Below are 18,869 nucleotides of genomic sequence, written 5' to 3'. Positions count from 1 at the left end.
CTTTATTTATTTGGGCTGTGTGTGTGTATGTTACCATTATTTTCTTGTCTGACAATCATCAGACCAGAAGCAGCTTATGGGAGGAAAGGGTTTATTTCAGGCTTACAGAGTATAGAGAAAACACTGTCAATGGTGGAAGAACCTGGCTTAATTCCATAGACACATAGCACAGAGACACCATCAAATAGCCATCAAGCACCACTGGCCAAACTCAAATTATTTTGTATACTCCTAGTAGGGTTGGACTATAAGATCCACCTCCAGTGACATCTCTCTTCCCCAGCAGGGCACTGCCCACTGGAGACTGAAATTACAAGTTCAATCTTTTTTCTTTTTAATTGTTGGGGAAATTACTTTTATTTGTTTTTGGCTTAGGATTTCTGAAATTCCAAATAACTAATGTAGTAAACCCATATTTCCCATTGTTTTTGCCCTTGGGAAACACTAACATCCTTGGTATTATAGAATTTGGAATCTTGTGAGACAAAGCAGACTGTTCCAGAGCATAAGATAAGAGGCCATGGGATGCAAGAGAAGGGTTAGCCAGGGTAGGGACATGAAGAGAGCAGGGAGAAGGGTTAGCCTGAGCAGGGAAAAGGGTTAGTCCGAGCAGGGAGGAGGGTTAGCCAGAGCAGGGAGATGGATTAGCCAGAGCAGGGAGAAGGGTTAGCCAGAGCCGGGAGATGGGTTAGGCAGAGCAGGCTTCCAGGCAGAAGTCATGGAAAGTTTCTGAGGCCTGCAGTGAAGAAAATTTACTCAACAGAAGAGGAGGGAGCATGGAAGAATGTTCAAGGCAAAGGGAATTGCCAGTCCAGACCACATAGTGAATTAGAGGTCAGCCTGGAATACAGCCAGCAGGTATGAACTGCACAGGAGTGATGTATTCCCTGAATAAGACACAGGAGAATGCCATTTCTAATGGAGGTGGGGGACACATGTCCATCCCCTTCTGTTCCCTTCTGTGGATTCTCTAGTGTCACCTGCTTCTTTTTTTTTTTTTTTTCTTTTGACAACTTCCATAATTGTAAGCAATATCTCATGGTAATTCCATCCCTCCCCATTCTCCCCTTTGAAACTCCACCCTCTATCATCCCCCTTCCCCTCTTAATCAGTCTCTTTTATTTTGATGTCATGATCTTTTCCTCCTGTTATGATGGTCTTGTGTAGGTAGTGTCAGGCACTGTGAGGTCATGGATATCCAGGCCATTTTGTCTCTGGAGGAGCATATTGTAAGGAGTCCTGCCCTTCCTTTGGCTCTTACATTCTTTCTGCCACCTTTTCTGAAATGGACTCTGAGCCTTGGAAGGTGTGATAGAGGTATTTCAGTGTGATAACTCCTCTGTCATTTCTCAGCACCATGGTGCCTTCTGAGTCATCCCAAGGTCTTCTGAAAAGAGAAGGTTCTCTAACCAAAAGTGAGAGTAGCATTAATATATGGGCATGAACATGAAGAATAGTACTTACTGGGCAGTTTTGTGAGCATACTATATGCATTTAGCCAGACACCAGCAGACATTACACCCCTAAGGCTCATGACTACACTGTTGTAGGTTTTCAGTATCAGGGATGTATTCATTCCTATGTAGAGGGCCTCCAATCCAATTACAGGGCAGTTGGTATCCCCCATAACAGACATGCCACTATTGCATCCATTGGCTCATTTGTTTGGCTGGCCAAATTTAAGGCTTGCAGTGTCCACTGTTGAATATCTTCACTGGTGATTTCCTTCTCTCCCATTGAACTGCATGCAGCATGGCTTTTTCCAGCTTTCTGTCAGTTGTTCTACACAGAGGAGGTTTTCAGCTCAGCTCTAGCAGGACTTTTCAGTGACCTTGCAGCCCAAGTATGTGGAGTCTTCAGCAATAGGGTCTTACCATCTATTCCTGGTGGGAAACCAAGGGCCTTGGCAATGTCCTGTAATGTTTTGGGGGCATCAGGGACCTCCCTGGCCAACAACGCACTGGAAGGTATCCCATCTCTGGCACTGAAAATTTTTAAGCAACAATCTACAGCTCCTGAGTGTTCCATTGTCCAAAAAAGTAGGTTTCCATATGACTTATTTATATTTTCTTAGATTTTGATTAGCCCTCCCTTTACCTTTCCTTTACTCAGTCTCTTCCCCTGCCCTCACTTAGGCCTTTTCATTCCCATTAATCTGTTTTACTTACATATATGCAATACCATCCTATTAAGTCCCCCCTTCCTCCCTTTCTATTCCCTTTATATCTCCCTTCTAGCTTACTGGCTTCTGCTACTGAGTTTTCTGCCTACTCACACAGAAGTCCAGTCATTTGTACCTAGGATCCACATATGAGAGAGAACATGTGGCATTTGGTTTTCTGGGTCTGGGTTACCTCACTTAGTATAATCCTTTCCAGATCCATCCATTTTCCTGCAAGTTTCTTAACTTCATTTTTCTTTGCCGCTGAGTAGAACTCCATTGTATAAATGTGCCACATCTTCATTATCCACTTATCAGTTGAGGGACAGCTAGGCTGGTTCCATTTCCCAGCTATTGTGAATAGAGTGGCAATAAACATGGTTGAGCAAATATCTCTAAGGTAGTGAGAGGAGTTCTTATGATATATGCCTGGGAGGCCTATAGCTGGATCATATGGTAGATCTATTTTTAGCTGTCTCAGGAACCTCCACGCTAATTTTAACAAAGGCTGGACCCGATTGCATTCCTACCAACAGTGTAGAAGGGTTCCTCTTTTTCTATATCCTCACCAGCATTTATGTTCATTCGTTTTCATAATGGTATCCAATCTGACAGGTGTGAGATGGAATTTCAACGTAATTTTTTTTTTTTTTTTTGGCTTTTCGAGGTAGGGTCTCACTCTGGTCCAGGCTGACCTGGAATTAACTCTGTCATCTCAGGGTGGCCTTGAACTCATGGCAGTCCTCCTACTTCTGCCTCCCGAGTGCTGGGATTAAAGGCGTGTGCCACCACACCCGGCTTCAACGTAATTTATTATGCATTTCCCTCATGACTAGGGATGTAGAATATTTTCTTGATGTTATTATGCCATCTGTGTTTCTTCTTTTGAGAACTCTATTTAGTTCCATAGCCCATTTTTAATTGGGTTGTTTGATTTCTCATTATTTAATTTTTTGTGTTCATTGTATATACTAGATATTAATCCTCTATCAGATGTATAGCTGGCAAAGATTTTTCTCCCATTTTGTAGGTTCCCTCTTTGCTCTATTCACACTGTCTTTTGCCATACAAAACCTTTGTGATCTCATGAGGTCCCATCGATTGCCTGAGCAGTTGGGGTTATATTCAGAAAGTCTTTGCCATGACAATGTGTTGAAGGGTTGCCCTTACTTTCCCCTCTAGCAGTTTCAGAGTTTCAGGTCTGATATTAAGGTCTTTGATCCATTTGGGCATAATTCTTGTGCATGGAGAGAGATAAGGATTTATTTTCATCCTTCTACAGGTTTTTCCAGCACCATTTGTGAAGAGGCTGTCTTTTTTCCAATGAGTATTTTTGGCATTTTTATCAAATATCAGGTGGCTATAGCTACCTGGACTTACATTTGGGTCCTCTGTTCTGTTCCATTGATCTACATGTGTGCTTTTGTGCCAGTACCATGCTGTTTTAGTTACTATGGCTCTGAAGTATATGTTAAAATCAGGTAGGGTGATACCACCAGCCTTATTTTTGTTGCTCAGTATTGTTTTAGGTATTTGAGGGGTTTTTTTGTGATTCCAAATGAAATTTGGATTGTTTTTTCTATTTCCGTAAAGAATGCCATTGGAATTTTGATGAGGATTGTATTAAATGTATAGATTGCTTTTGGTAAGATTGCCATTGCCACAATATTGATTCCTTCGATCCAGGAACAAGGGATGTTTTTCCATTTCCTAGTGTCTTCTGCAATTTCTCACTTGAATGTTTTAAAGTTTTTATTGCAGAGATCCTTCACTTCCTTGGTTAGGTTTATTCAAGGTATTGTATTTATTTATTTATTTTTGTAGCACAGTAGTGAATGGGAGTGATTCTCTGATTGCATCCTCTGTGTGTTTGTTGTTAGCATATAGGAAGGCTACTGATTTCTGTGTATTTATTTTGTATCCTGCTACATGGCTATAGGTATTGATCAGCTCTAATAGTTTGCTGGTAGAGTCTTTTTTTTCTCTCTCAATTTTTATTAACATTTTCCATGATATTTTAAAAAGTATCCCATGGTAGGGCTGGAGAGATGGCTTAGTGGTTAAGCGCTTGCCTGTGAAGCCTAAGGACCCCGTTAGCCAGATGCACAAGGGGGCGCACACGTCTGGAGTTCGTTTGCAGAGGCTGGAAGCCCTGGTGCGCCCATTCTCTCTCTCCCTCTATCTGTCTTTCTCTCTGTGTCTGTTGCTCTCAAATTTAAAAAAAAAAAAAAAAGTATCCCATGGTAATACCCCCCCTCCCCCGGCCCACTTTCCCCTTTGAAATTCCATTCTTCATCATATAACCTCCTCATCTCAGTCAGTCTCTTTTATTTTGATGTCATGGTCTTTTCCTCTTATGATGGTCTTGTGTAGGTAGTGTCAGGCACTATGAGGATATGGATATCCAGGCCATTTTATGTCTGGAGGGAGCATGTTGTAAGGAGTCTTACCCTTCCTTTGGCTCTTACATTCTTTCCGCCACCTCTTCCGCATTATTCCCTGAGCCTTGGAAGGTGTGATCGAGATGTTACTCAGTTGTCCAGTTACTTCTTTCCAGCACTGTGATACCTTCTGAGTCATCCCAAAGTCACTGCCATCTAAAAAGAGAAGATTCTCTACCCAAAGTGAGAGTAGTGTTAATATAAGGGTATAAATATTAAGAGAATTGCTTACTGGGCAGTTTGATAAGCATAGTATATACATTTTTCCAGACATCAGCAGATGTTACACCCCTAGGGCTCTTGACTACCTCTGGTTTAAGTTTTCAGTATCAGGGATGTGTTTCCCCCCATGGAGCAGGCCTCCAGTCCAATTGGAGGGCAGTTGGTTTCCACCATGACAGACGTGCTGCTATTACACCCATTGGCTCATTTGGGCTGGATGGCCAATTATAAGGTTTGCAGTGTCCACTGCTGAGTATCTTCACTGGTGGTATCTCTTTCTCCCATTGAACTACATGTAGAATGGCTTTTTCCAGCTTTCTGTCAGCTGGTCTACATGGAGGAGGTTATCAGCTGAGTTCCAGCAGGATTTCTCAGTGGCCTTGCAGCCCCAGTATGTGGAGTCTTCAGCAATAGGGTCTTAGCTGGTAGAGTCTTTAGGGTCCTTTATGTATAGAATCATGTCATCTGCAAATAATGATAACTTGGTCTCTTCCAGCAATTTGTATCCCTTTTATGTGTGTCTCTTGCCTTATTGCTATGGGTAAGGCTTCTAGTACTATATTAAATAAAAGTGGGGGCAGTTGACATCCTTGCCTTGTTCCGGATCTTAGTGGAAAAGGTTCAGGTTTTTCCCCATTTAGTAATTTGTTGACTGTAGGCTTGTCATAAATAGCCTTTATTATATTGAGATATGTTTCTTCTATTCCCAGTCTCTGTAGGACTTTGATCATGAAGGGATGTTGGATTTTGTCAAATGCTTTCTCTGCATCAAATGAGATGATCATGTGTTTTTTGTCCTTCAGTCTATTTATATAATATATTACATTTGTTGATTTGTGTATGTTGAACCTTCCCTGCATCTCTGGGATAAAGCCTACTTGGTTGGGTTGAATGATCTTTTTGACACATTCTTGTATTCTGTTTGCAAATATTTTGTTGAGAATTTTTGCATCTATGTTCATGAGGGAGATCAGTCTGTAATTTTCTTTTTTTTTGTTCTATCTGTGCTTGGGTTTGGTATTGGGGAGGCGGGTAATACAAATTTGAGAGGTTCCTTTTTTGTGTTTGTTTATTTTTTATAATTATGATTTCGTGTTTTAAATTTTTACTTATTTTATTTATTAGAGAGAGAGAGGGAGAGGGAGGGAGGGAGAGAATTGGCACGCCATGGCATTCAGCCACTGTAAACAGATTCTAGAAGCATGTGCCACCTTGTGCATCTGGCTTATGTGGGTCCTGGGGAATCAAATCTGGGTCCTTTGGCTTTGCCAGCTAGTGCTTCAACCACTAAGCCATCCCTCCAGCCCTTATTTTTATTTTTTGGTGTGCAAGTCGACTCTTCTTTCCAGAGTGCAGTGGGAGCTTATCTCTAGGGTCTTTGGCTTTCTTGGCAATGGGATTCCGACTTGGTTTCTGGTACCAGATATGAGTTCTGTCCCTCTGAGTGGGCCGCATGTCCAATCAGAGAAGGGTTGATTACCTGCAGAGGCTTGTCATTATTGCCCAAGTGTGGACTTTTTGACCAGCTGGTTGATTTTGTAGTTTGTAGGGTCTCCTGCTTATTCATGCAGTTGGTGACCATTTTCCTCCAGTGGCTCCTGCTAAGGCTTTTCAGCACTATGAGGGCTAGCCAGGTGATAGTTAGTTTGCCTTTTGGTCCCCGCATGATATTTTAATGTCCTATGACTGCAGCCAGTAGTGTCTTCAGCAGTAGGGTCTTACCTTTTAGCTCTGGCAGGCAATCAAGTTTTTTGGCAATGGTCTGCATTGTTTTTGGGATCTCATGGCTATCCCTGGCCAACAGCTTGCTGTGGGGAGCAACCCAATTCTGGGTCTGGAGATTTACTGGCCAGAGCCCATTTGTTTTTGTTGTTATTTTGTTTTAGTTTTTGAGGTAGGGTCTAGCGCTAAAGCAGCCTGACTTGGAATTCCCTATGTAGTCTCAGGCAGTCCTTGAACTAAGGATAGTTCTTTCTTTGCCTCCCAAGTGCTTGGATTAATGCTGTGTGCTACCATACCCAGCTCCATGATTTTAAAGTTAAGCTTTTTCCACCTTCTGTCTGGACTGGCCTCTTCTCCCTTTATTGGTAGTTATGTCTTATAGAAAGCTAGCCAGAATGAGGGTGTCTATGGAGCTGATTCATGTTTTTCTTAACTTTTGTGTACTTCCCTACCTATCCCTTACCCTTCTAAGCCCTTACACCTCCAATGTTTTTTTTTTTTCAAACTTTTCTTAAATTTTAGAGTGAGCAAGAGAGAGAGAAAGAGAGAGAGAGAAAGAGAAAATTGGCATACCATGGCCTCAGCCACTGCAACTGAACTCCAGACACTTGCAACACCCGTGAGTATGTACGACCTTGTGCTTGCCTCACCTTTGTGCATCTGGCTTACATGGGATCCGGAGAGTTGAATATGGGTCCTTAAGCTTCACAGGCAAGCACCTGAACTGCTAAGCCATCTGTCTAGCCCTTGTTCTTTTTTTAAATGTTAAAATACAAGTGTACATTAAAAAAAAAGATTTAAAGAGATTTTATTAGATCAAAAGAAGAAAATACAGAGACCTCCTGCCATGTGGAAGACAGGAGGGGTAGAGAGTACATATGTGAATAGGTCCCCCTCCATCTGAGCCCAGGAGGGCTAAGATGAGGTGGGCTTACCAGAGCAGGGTCCTGGAAGTTCAAGAAAAATAAAAAGCCCAAAAGAGCCAAGTATGCATTTTAACACATAAATATATATATATGTATATATAGGCTGAAAAAGTCTGTTACTGATAGAGGAGGGCAAGCAACCAAATTTGAGGACCCTGGAGGTGGCAAGTACGAGTCTGACCCCATGGTTGGGGAGATTGCTCAGTGGTTAGAGGCACTTGCTTATAAAGCCTAATTACCCAGGTTTGATTGCCCAGTGTCCATGTAAAGCCAAATGCACAAGATAGCACATGTCTTATGCTTGTGAAACAAGCACTTTACTAACCCTTATTTTATTATTTATTTTACTTATTTGACAGAGAAAGAGGGAGAGAGAGAGAAAGAATGGGCGTGCCAGGGCCTCCAGCCACTGCAAAGGAACTCCAGATGCATGCGCCCCTTTGTGCATGTGGCTAATGTGGGTCCTGGGAAATCGAACCAGGGTCCTTTGGCTTTGCAGGCAAACGCTTTAACCGCTAACCCTTATTTTGAAGAACTTTAAAAATATATATTATTTATTTATTTGAGAGAAAGAAAAAGAGAGAGAGAGAGAGAATGGGCACCTCTAAAAATGAGTTCCAGACACAAGTGCTACCTGGTACACCTGGGTTACATGGGGAATCAAACCATGGTCCTTTCACTTTGCAGGCAACTGCCTTAACTGCTAAGCCATCTTACCAGCCCCTTAACCCTTACTTTGCCTTAAAAAAAATCATTAAGGGGGTATAGAGATGGCTTAGTGGTTCAGGTGCTTGTCTGCGAAGCCTAAGGATCCTTGTTCTGCTCTCCAGATCCCACATAATCCAGATGCACAAAGGTGAGGAAAGTGCAAGGTAGCACATGCCCACTAGGTGGCACAAGCATCTGGAGTTTGATTGTAGTTGTTGAGGCCCTGGCGCACCAATTCTCAGTCTCACTAAAAGAAAAAAAAATTTATTAAGGCTGAGCTTTTTTGTGTTTGTTGATTGGCTATATTTCTTTTGAGAGTTCCCTTTAATAGGTCCACGCACTCTCTCTCTCCATATTTATACATACACATGTGCACAAACACAGATATATATATATAATATATTTATTTACTTATTTATTTATTTTTCTTTTTTAGGTAGGATCTCATTCTAGCCCAGGCTGATCTGACACTCACTCTGTAGTCCCAGACTGGCCTTGAGCTCACATTTATCCTCCTAACCTCTGCCTACCAAGTGCTTGGATAAAAGATGTGTGCCCCCATGCCTGGCACATATATGTCACACATATTTTCAAATATTTATTTATTTACATATCTATGTGAGTGGGGGAGGAGAATGGGCATACCAGGGCCTCTAGCCGTTGCAAGCAAACTTCAGATGCTTGTGCCACCTTGTGTATTTGGCTTTACATGGGTACTGGGAAGTTGAACCTTGGTCCTTTGGCTTTGTAGGTGAATACTTTTAACTGCTAAGCCATCTCTCCAGTCCTTTTTAAATATATTTTTGAAATATTTACTTATGTATTTAATGGAAAAGAGAGAGAGTAAGTATATATGGGTATACCATGGCCTCCTGCCACTGCAAATGAACTCCAGATGTATATGCCACTTTGTATATCTGACTTTATGTGGGTACTGGGAATTGAACCCAGGCCTGTAGGCTTTGTAAGCAAGCACCTTTAAGTACTGAGTCATCTCTTCAGCTCACATATGTCTTTTTAAAAAATTATTTATTTATTTATTTGAGAGAGAAAGAGAAAGAAAGTGTGAGTGAGTTGGGGGTAGAATGGGCATACCAGGGCCTCTAGCCACTGCAAATGAACTTCAGACACATGCACCATCACGTGCATCTGGCTTATGTGGGTTCTGGAGGATCGCACCTGGGTCCTTTGGCTTCACAAGCAAGTGCCTTAGCCGCTAAGCTGTCTCTTCATATCCCTTCCCCCCCCCACAGATATGTCTTTTGTCTGTTTCTTTCTTCAGGGATTGGGGTGATTTTTTTTTTTTTTTTTTTTGAGGTAGGATTTCACTTTAGCTTAAGCTGACCTGTAATTCACTAATGTAGTCTTAGGGTGGCTTTGAACTCACGGAGATCCTTCTACCTCTGCCTCCCAAGTGCCACCACGCCCAGCTCTCGTTGTTGTTGTTTTTTTCTGAGGTAGGGTCTCACTCCAGCTCAGGCTGATTGGAATTCACTATGTACTCACAGGTTGGCCTCGAACTCATGGAAGTCCTCCTGCCTCTGCCTCCCAAATGCTGGGATTAAAGGCGTGCACCATCATGCCTGTCTTCATTGTTATTTTTTTTTTAAGTATTTTATTTATTTGTGTGTATGAGAGAGAGAACGTGCATGTGTGCACATGTGCCAGGGCCTTCATCCACTGCAAATGAACTCCAGATGCATGCACCACCTTGAGCATCTGGCTTATGTGGATCCTGGAGTATCAAACTTGGGTCCTTTGGCCTTGCAGGCAAGTGCCTTATCTATTAAGCCATCTCTTCAGCCCTAAAATTTTATTTTTGATTTATTTATTTGAAAGGGGGTGAGGGGGAAGAGAGAGAGAGAGAGAGAGGGAGGGAGGGAGAGGAAGGAAGGGAGGATAGGTGTATCAGGGCCCCCAGCCACTGCAGATGAACTCCAGACACATGCACCACCTTGTGCATTTGTCTTATGTGGGTGCTGGGGAGTTGAATCTGGGTCTTTAGATTTCACAGGCAAGTACCAATTCATCTCTCTAGCTCTCCTCCTCCTCTTCCTTCTTTCTCCTTCCTTCCTTCCTTTCTTTTTTAGGTAGGGTTTCACTCTAGCCTGGGCTGGCCTTGAACTCACAGCAATCCTCCTACATCTGCTTCCCAAGTGCTGAAATTAAAGGCATGCACTATCACTCCTGGATGCTAATGTTTTGTTATTCCTATAGTAATTCTTTAAAAATTAAAAAAGCATCTATTTATTTGAAACAAAGCTAGAGAAAGAGGGAGGGAGAGAGAGGGAGGGTGGGCAGGAGCAAGCGAACATGTGAGCATGCGAATGGGTGTGCCAGGGCCTTCAGCCACTGCAAACTAACTCCAGATATATGTGCCACTACCTTGTGCATCTGGCTTACATGGGTCCTGGAGAATCAAACCTGGGTCCTTTGGCTTTGCAGGCAAATGCCTTAACCACTGAGCCATTCCTCCAGCCCCTAATTTTTTTGTTTTTAATTTGTAGAGAGCACCTGTGTGCACATGAGGGGAGGAGAGATAGAGAATTGGTGTGCCAAGGCCTCAGCCACTGCAGTAGAATGCCAAAAGCTTGGGTCACCTAGGGCATATGCAACCTTGTGCTTACCTCACCTTTGTGAGTCTGGCTAATGTGGGATCTGGAGAGTAGAACATAGGTCCTTAGGCTTCTCAGGCAAGCATGTCAGCTGGTAAGCCATCTCTCCAGCCCAGTAATTCTTTATGTAGATAGAAATATCTTTTGGGGCACTTGTTTGGTATTTTCTCTTAGCTGTATGTCTTGAACATCTTGCTATGCCCCTGTCTTCTGGTTTGTGATTTAAATGGTTCATTTATATTTCATTGTGTGAATATACTGTAGTTTGTTCAGTTAATTTCCAACTTCCTTAGTGGTAAGGGTTGGAAGGAACCATTCTTGTCTTAACTACAGGTATGGATTTTACCCCTAGATGGCACTACAAGATGCCTTTGAAATCTGCTTGTCAAAACAGCCACCCACAGTGAGAAAAGACTCGTTCACTGAAGCTAGATCCTCAACACACAGTTGAAACAATCTTAATCTCTCCTGTGTTTGATAGCATTTATTATTTTACCCTCTTTGCCTTTGAATTTTAAAAATGTCAATTTTCACACGAATTTTTTGTGATGTTAATGGGTCACAACTCACTGAAAGCCACACTGCTAGTGTTGGGATTGAACCTACAGATCCAGAGTGGATTAGGGTAGCCTTGAGGACCCAACTTCTTGTTCTGATTTCTCAGTTGTCCTCAGCCTGGCTCCTTGGGGATGTTAGGAGCTTTCAGCAATAGTGAGGGTATCAGCTCCCAGGCTTAGAACACTGAAACTTTACCTCCTTAGTGCAGACCCAGGGGGGGGGGGAGGGGGAGGGGGAGGGAGAGGGAGAGAGGTTGATTAAGGTTGAGATTGATTGATTCAAGCTGTCATAGTACTTTCAGAGGGTAGTTACTTTTATTTGTTCCTGGTTTTCCTGTGGTGACCTCAAAGGAAGTGTGATGAGTCTCACCTAACACAGAGTTGGGAGAACTTAGGTAAAAGTTAGTGGTGTGAGGTTGGCCAGTACTTTAGGGTTCCCCTATAGGCAGAGTGTTGGCTTAGTAGAGTTATCTGACTGTCTCTGAGCAGTGTGTTCACTAAATGAGCAAAAGATCACAGGTGATCTCAGTAGTTTGAGTTGGTGCCATGTGTTTAGAGTCCTAGGAAAGTAATTCACAGTATGAGAGGTGAGAAATGGTCACTGTGGGAAGCATGTGGGGCAGTGTCATGTGAATAAATGTGCATTTGTTAGTCGTTAGAGGTAGATGGTTCTTCAGATCTTCCACTTGGTTCCTGGGAATAAGACTGGTACTGGGCCTGAAACTATGCATCTCCACTCACCTGCTTTCTTTCCTTTTCAGATTTGCAGTAAGCATTGGCTACTGGCGTGACCCATATATCGAGCACCTTGTGAGGCAGTCTAAAGAAAGGAAGGCACCTGAAATTAACAGAGGTAAGTGGCTATCACTTTCTCTAGAATCTTCTCGACAGTCGTAAGTCCTGGGGCTTGAAGACTTGTTCTTTTTTTTTAATTAATTTTTATTAGCATCTTCCATGATTATAAAAAAATATCCCATGGTAATTCCCTCCCTCAAGACTTGTTCTTAAAAAGTGTTCCAGGGCTGGAGAGATGGCTTAGCGGTTAAGCGCTTGCCTGTGAAGCCTAAGGACCCCGGTTTGAGGCTCGGTTCCCCAGGTCCCACGTTAGCCAGATGCACAAGGGGGCGCATGCGTCTGGAGTTTGTTTGCAGAGGCTGGAAGCCCTGGCGCGCCCATTCTCTCTCTCTCCCTCTATCTGTCTTTCTCTCTGTATCTGTCGCTCTCAAATAAATAAATAAAAAATTTATAAAAAAAAAAAAGTGTTCCAGTATGCACTCTTCCAACGGAAAGGTCTTATTTCCCAATATCTTCACCAGCATGATATGCTATGAAACTTTTTAATCTGTTAATTGGGTAATGACAAATAGTATAACTGAAATTTTATTAAATAATCATCTTATTTGTAGGTGAGGCTATTTTAAAAATATTTTATTTTTATGTATTTGAGAGGCAGAAAGAGGCAGAGAGAGAGGGAGGGAGGGAGAGAATGGGCGTGCCAGGGCCTCTAGCTGCTGCAAAGAAACTCAAATGCATGTACCATCTTGTGCATCTGGCTTACATGGGTTCTGTGGACTCGAGCCAAGGTCCTTTGGCTTTGCAGACAAGTGCCCTAACCACTAAACCATCTCTCTAGCCCGAGACTATTTTTTTGTATGTTTAAAACCCACATTATGGGGGCTGGAGAGACGGTTTAGCAGTTAAGGCTTTTGCCTGTGAAGCCTAAGGACTCAATGTGACTTACATAGGTCCTATGTAAGCAAGATGCACAAAGTGATGCAAATGTACTAGGTTGCACATGCGCAAAAGGGGCACTGGAATTTGATTTCAGTAGCTGAGGCCTTGGTAGGCCAATTCTCACTGTCTTTCACTCGCACTCTAGCATAAAAACAAAAGGGGTCTGTCTGTTGGGCTTGCCTAAAAAAAAAAGAACCCATTTATATGCTGGAGAGATGGCTTAGCAGTTAAGGTACTTGCCTGTGAAGCCTAAGGATTCATATTTGACTTTCTAGTTTCTCTTTCTCTCTTTCTCTCTCGCATTAAAAAAAAAAAAAAAAAGGCCAGTCTGTTGGGCTTGTCTCAAAAAGAAAAAAAAAAAAAAGTAAAAGAAAAAGTGACAACTCACTATGGACCGGAGAGATGGCTTAGCAGTTAAGGTACTTGCCTGCAAAGTCTAAGGAACCATGTTTGACTCTCCAGGTCTCATGTAAGCCAGAGGCACTAGGTAACAGCAAGTTCGCACATGCACACAAGGTGGTGCATGTGTCTGGAGTTTGCTTGCAATGGCTGTAGTCCCTGGCATGCTAATTCTCACTCCCTCTCATAAAAAAAAACCCAAAAACCAAAAATACTTGTCCTGGGGGTGGTGGCACACACCTTTAATTCCATTACTTGGGAGGCCAAGGTAGGAGGATTGCTGTGAGTTTGAGGTCAGCCTAAGACTACATAGAGAATTCCAGGTCAGCCTGAGCTAGAGTGAGACCCTACCTTGAAAAACAATAAAACAAAACAAAACACACCACTTATGACTACAGATGTGGCTTAGTCATAGAATGTTTGCCTAGCATGCACAAGATCACAAGTTTAATCTCCAGCAATGCAAAATTCAAGCATTGTGGTAGTTTGAATGTAAAATGTTCCCCATAGCCTCAAGTATTTGTGGTTAAGCCTCATACTTAGTCCCCAGCTGATGGAGCCTTTGGAAGGTAGAACCTTGCTAGAGAAAATGTATCACTGGGGATAGACCTTGAAGTTCCTTGGTCCAGCCTTACTGGGTGTTTATTAGCTATCTCACGTAACTACTTCTTGTTAATGTAGAGACGTGACCTAGGATTTCTGCCTGTTACGCTTCCTTACCATGTTGGAACTTTCCCTTAAAACTGTAAGCTGAAATAAACCCTTTGCTCCCATAAGTTGCTTCTGGGAAGGTATTTTTAATTTTTTTTTACCCCCAGTAAGAAGAAGGTAATTGTAACACATATAAAACAAAATTCATTTATAAGCCAGGTGTGGTGGGATACTTCTTTAACTCTAAAACCCTAGAGGCTAAGGCAGAAGAATCCTGAGTTTGAGGCTAGTCTAGGCTAAATATTTAGCAAGACTCTGTTTTAAGCAGACAGATGGACCAACCAATCAGGGGCTAAAAGAGATGGCTCAGTGGATAAAACACTTGCCATGGAAGTGTGAATACCTGAGTTTAGATCCTTAGAAACCATATAAAGCTAAATGCTGTAGCAGACATCTACCATCCCAGCACACTCAAGGGGAAAAGGGAGGGTGGGTACAAGAGAATAGCCCAGAAGTTTGCAGGCTACTAGTCTGGAAAATACAACAGTGAATAACAAGAAAGATGCCTCAAACAAGGTTGAAGGTGAGGACTAACACTAGCATCCTCTGTTGTCCAAGTGCACACTTTGGCACATGTATACCTAGAGCAAAACCCAGAACATCTTTTACTATGAACTATTTGTTCATGTTATCTTTTTTTGTACTGTTAAAACACTGTTAGGCTCTGTAAGTAATTTTCTTTTTCCTTTTTTTCGGTGGGGGCGTTGAGGTAGGGTCTTATTCTAGCTTAGGCTGACCTGGAATTCATGGTGGCCTCAAACTAATGATGATCCTTCTACTCCTGCCTCCCAAGTCTTGGGATCAAAGGTGTGCACCACCACATCTGGCTTCTGTAAGTAATTTTCATCAAGGAAGTTCAAGGGTTTGAGGCAGCAGCATGAGTTACCTTTCAGTCTTATTGAGATATTGACCAAATTCATATTGGCTCATGTTTAAGGACTCTTGGTCCCTGAGGAGAGCTCCTGCAGGCATGCGGGTTCTATGAGAGATTTGCATTCCCTCCTGTGGTCCTGAGGAAATTTCCCTATCAAATGTTCCAGAGCTAAGTGTCATCCCCCTTGGAACTTGGTTCTGGTGGGCTTTGTCAGGGATAATTTGTAGTCTGTCTGGATGACAGTTTATTTCTCTGGACCTCTCTCTTAGGATATTTTGCTCGAGTCCATGGTGTCAGTCAGCTTATAAAGACTTTTCTTCAGAAGACAGAATGTCATTGCCAAATTCTCAACCTTGGGGCTGGGATGGATACCACCTTCTGGAAATTAAAGGTAATTTAAAATTCCCCTCCTGCCTCTCCAGTTGTTTCAGTTATTTATTTTTTCTTTTCAAGATAGGGTCTCGCTCTGGCCCAGGCTAACCAGCAATTCACTCTGTAGTCTCAGAGTGGCCTTGAACTCACAGTGACCCTCCTGCCTTAGTCTTCCAAGTGTTGAGATTAAAGGAGTGCACCACCACGCTCGGCTCAGTTTAATTTTTTGAAGAATATTACCTACTTCAAAATTTTAGCATTTTAAGCTGGGCGTTGTGGTGTATGCCTTTAATCCCAGCACTGGAAGGCAGAGGTAGGAGGATTACCATGAGTTCAAGGCCACTCTGAGACTACAGAGTGAATTCCAGGTCAGCCTGGGGCCAGAGTGAGATCCTACCTCAAAAAACCAAAAAAAAAAAAAAAAGCATTATAAAGAACTCACTGATAGTCTATCTCTCACCATTGTTCCAACCTGCCTAGACCCCTCTCCTTGTCACCATCAGCCCCATGTTCTATCTCACCAGGACCCAGTAAGATTCAGTGTTTCTATTGTTGTTATTTGAAGTGGTATTATAATAAAAATTCATATATTTCCCTGTGTATGACTGGATATATATGTGGAGGAAAAATTCCACAACTAGAATTGCTCAGACAAAGCCGATGAATTTTGGATTTTGACACTAATCTGTTGTCCACATACTGTTTGTCACCTTGGGTAAAATTATGAGACTTGTGAGGCCAAGCATGATACTATGATGTAAAGGCCTTTTGTGGTTATTCTGAGTGGCTCCCCTGAGTACCCTGTTAGGATTTGAGGGAAGATCTGATTGTATATAGACTCACAATGAAGGCAGTGGCAAGACCAGGACTACTTGCTGCTCTTTGACTCTTGAGCTTGGTTTTTACTGTTAAACCTTTTCTCTGCAGTGGCTTTCCTGGCTGCATTTTCCTTGTCAGTTTGTGCAGATTCCTTGATTCCTCTGGGAAATCAGTCATGTGACATGCTGAGTATGTACATTTCTGAGATTCCTTGCAAGTAGAACAAGGTAGATTTAGAGCATATGTATACAAGCTGCTTGGCTCTTTGCTCCCTAGTCAGCTCACTTCATAAGGGCTTTGGTTCTCAGAGCTTCCAGACTGCTGTGAGAGACCCGCTGTTTCTTGGTGGCCTTGGCTGCCTTCTCCTAGGATTAGATAGCTAACACTGGTGAGATGCTTCTGTGGAGGTGACCTCAAGCATTGATGTGAGAACTCTAGGAGGGATCTTCACAGAGCTGAACAGGGACTAGATAGATAGTGTCTTCAAGATCCTACAGCTAGTGGCCCAGGAAATACGTACAGCATTCAGCTCATCAAGCCCCAGATTCTTTCTTCTTTACCTATAGTCCCTGTAGTTTTTCAAAGAGATCTCTTAGGTGACACTACCTTTTTGACAGGCATGTGTTGTGGTGCTGTGAGAATTGGAACACATGTCATGTAAGGGCTGTGCTACATCAATGTTGACAAAGACTGCTGAAGAGATGCTCTGTTGGGCCTAAGAACCCTTGATCGCATGATTTGCTCTCTTCTCCCCCACCCCCACCCGTCTTGCAGGTAGGCCTATAAGTCTGGGATTTTTATTTATGAACAAAGTGCACTGAGGTTAACATTCCTTCCAAAAATTGTTTTTAATAGTGAGGAAGGAGAATTGCAGAATATCTAAAAGTGCTTTATGTAAAAGTAAAATTTTTTATTGATAATCATGTTGGTCTGAAGCACTTTTTTGGTGTCCAAAATTACTTTTAAAGTATATATAGGGATAAACTATATATATATGGGAGATGCCTCAGCATCTAAGGTGCTTGCCTGCAAAGCCTAAAGACCTGGATTTGGTTCTCCAGAACTCACCACATAAGGCCAGAAGCACAAAGTACACATACGTCTGGAGTTCATTTGCAGTGGCTAGAGGCCCTGGCATGCCCAGTCTCTCTTTCCTTGCAAATAAATAAAATATTTTAAAGTATATATAGGTATTTTCCTTGCTTGTTCTTTTAGAACCCAAATTGTAAATTGTATGCCATTTTTTTTTTGTAATAAGATTTTATTGGAACACAGCCACTTCGAACTGTTTGCATGTTGTGCTTTAGTAGCCATATGACAAGGATGACAGCATACTTGACTACTTACAACATAGGCCATCCAGCCTACAAAAGCTAAATAGTGTATTTTCTGTCCCTTTGAAGAAAGAGTTTACTCATCTCTGTTTTAGAGCTATCTATATTTATGTTTTCATAAAAGAATAAGAAAAGCCTTTTCCATGTTCCTCCTGTGACCCCATCACCTTCTAGCTAAGAAGGCTGTGCCTGCAGAGGTACAGTCTGTCTTGACCTAACCACTGCTACTGCTGTTCTTTCTGTATGATCTCAGAGGCCCAGGATTGTTTCTGTGGCTTGAGTTTCCCATTGACAGGAATAGGGATGGCTGAAGTCCTTTAAGGTGACACTTTAGCTTGTTGATGTCTCAAGTCCTATTTCTACATGAACAACCAGCTGAGTAGGGAAGCAGTGTTGACTTTGGCAGCCTGTGAAGTGGTCAGCCGAGGTGGCTTCTTTCTGTATCTGAGTGAGGAGGTTCCCGGCTGCCCTCTAGCCTTCCGTGGGTTTAGCGTCTTCCACATCAACTCAGGAAGTGGGAGCTTTTTGGGAGTGGAATGTCAAAGGCCATAGAGAATCATGGCATCAGTGGTGGAAGTGTCACTTACCATAGCTGTTTTCCCTTCAGAATGAAGAAGGGAAGCTATTTGTTCCCTAAAAGTTCCAAGGCTCCTCTCATTTGGATTTCTCAGGAGGCTCAGGGGAGGACACTGCTTGTGAAAGGTGGCTTTTCACTGTCTGTGTTCTGTGAGCAGACATGCTAATTTTGTGTTGGTTGCTAAGGATTGAGTCCAGGATTTCTTACATGCTAGGCAAGTGCTCTGCCACTGAACCACAACCCTGGCTCCAAATCAAAGCTCAGGAACAGTCTTTATTTAAAAACTATTATCTGGGGCTGGGGAAATGGCTCAGTGGTTAAGGCGTTTGTCTAAAAACCATTATCTGTGTGTGTGCGCACACTTGTGCATTGGTGCTACAGTGCACATGTAGAGGTCAGAGGACAACCTTGCTTTCCAACTTATTTGAGGCAGGATATGTCATTGTTCATTGCTGCATATGTTAGGCTGGATGCCCATGAGCTTATGGAATTCTGCCTCCACCTCCCATCTCACTGCCAGAAGGCTGGGATTATAGATGCTGTCTACTGGAGATCTGAACTTGGGTCATCACACTTGCACAACAAGCAATTTTACTCATTGAGCCATCTCCCCACCTCCTTATGAACAGTCTTAATAGAGTTCCTTAATATCTCCTCTAAACACACTCTTTGAGTAGTTTTTACACATCCCAACTTT

At 42.5% G+C, this 18,869-nt stretch overlaps 1 protein-coding gene across 2 annotated transcripts in view; it reads left to right on the top strand.

Moving 5' to 3' along the window:
* Window positions 1-18,869, top strand: part of Lcmt1 (leucine carboxyl methyltransferase 1) — an 85,163-nt gene that overhangs the window by 10,658 nt on the left and 55,636 nt on the right. The window contains exons 2-3 of one of the 2 annotated variants that reach the window (XM_004668335.2): window positions 12,114-12,205; window positions 15,340-15,461. In XM_004668335.2, the coding sequence (XP_004668392.2) occupies window positions 12,114-12,205; window positions 15,340-15,461 (214 nt within the window). Of the gene's footprint in view, window positions 1-12,113; window positions 12,206-15,339; window positions 15,462-18,869 lie in introns of those variants that run through there. The other variant, XM_045131774.1, reaches the window with a different exon arrangement.

Source organism: Jaculus jaculus, chromosome 12, assembly GCF_020740685.1.
Source record: "Jaculus jaculus isolate mJacJac1 chromosome 12, mJacJac1.mat.Y.cur, whole genome shotgun sequence".
Lineage (NCBI taxonomy): Eukaryota > Metazoa > Chordata > Mammalia > Rodentia > Dipodidae > Jaculus > Jaculus jaculus.
Note: the sequence above shows the minus strand (reverse complement) of the source record. Positions and strands in the feature narration are given on the sequence as shown.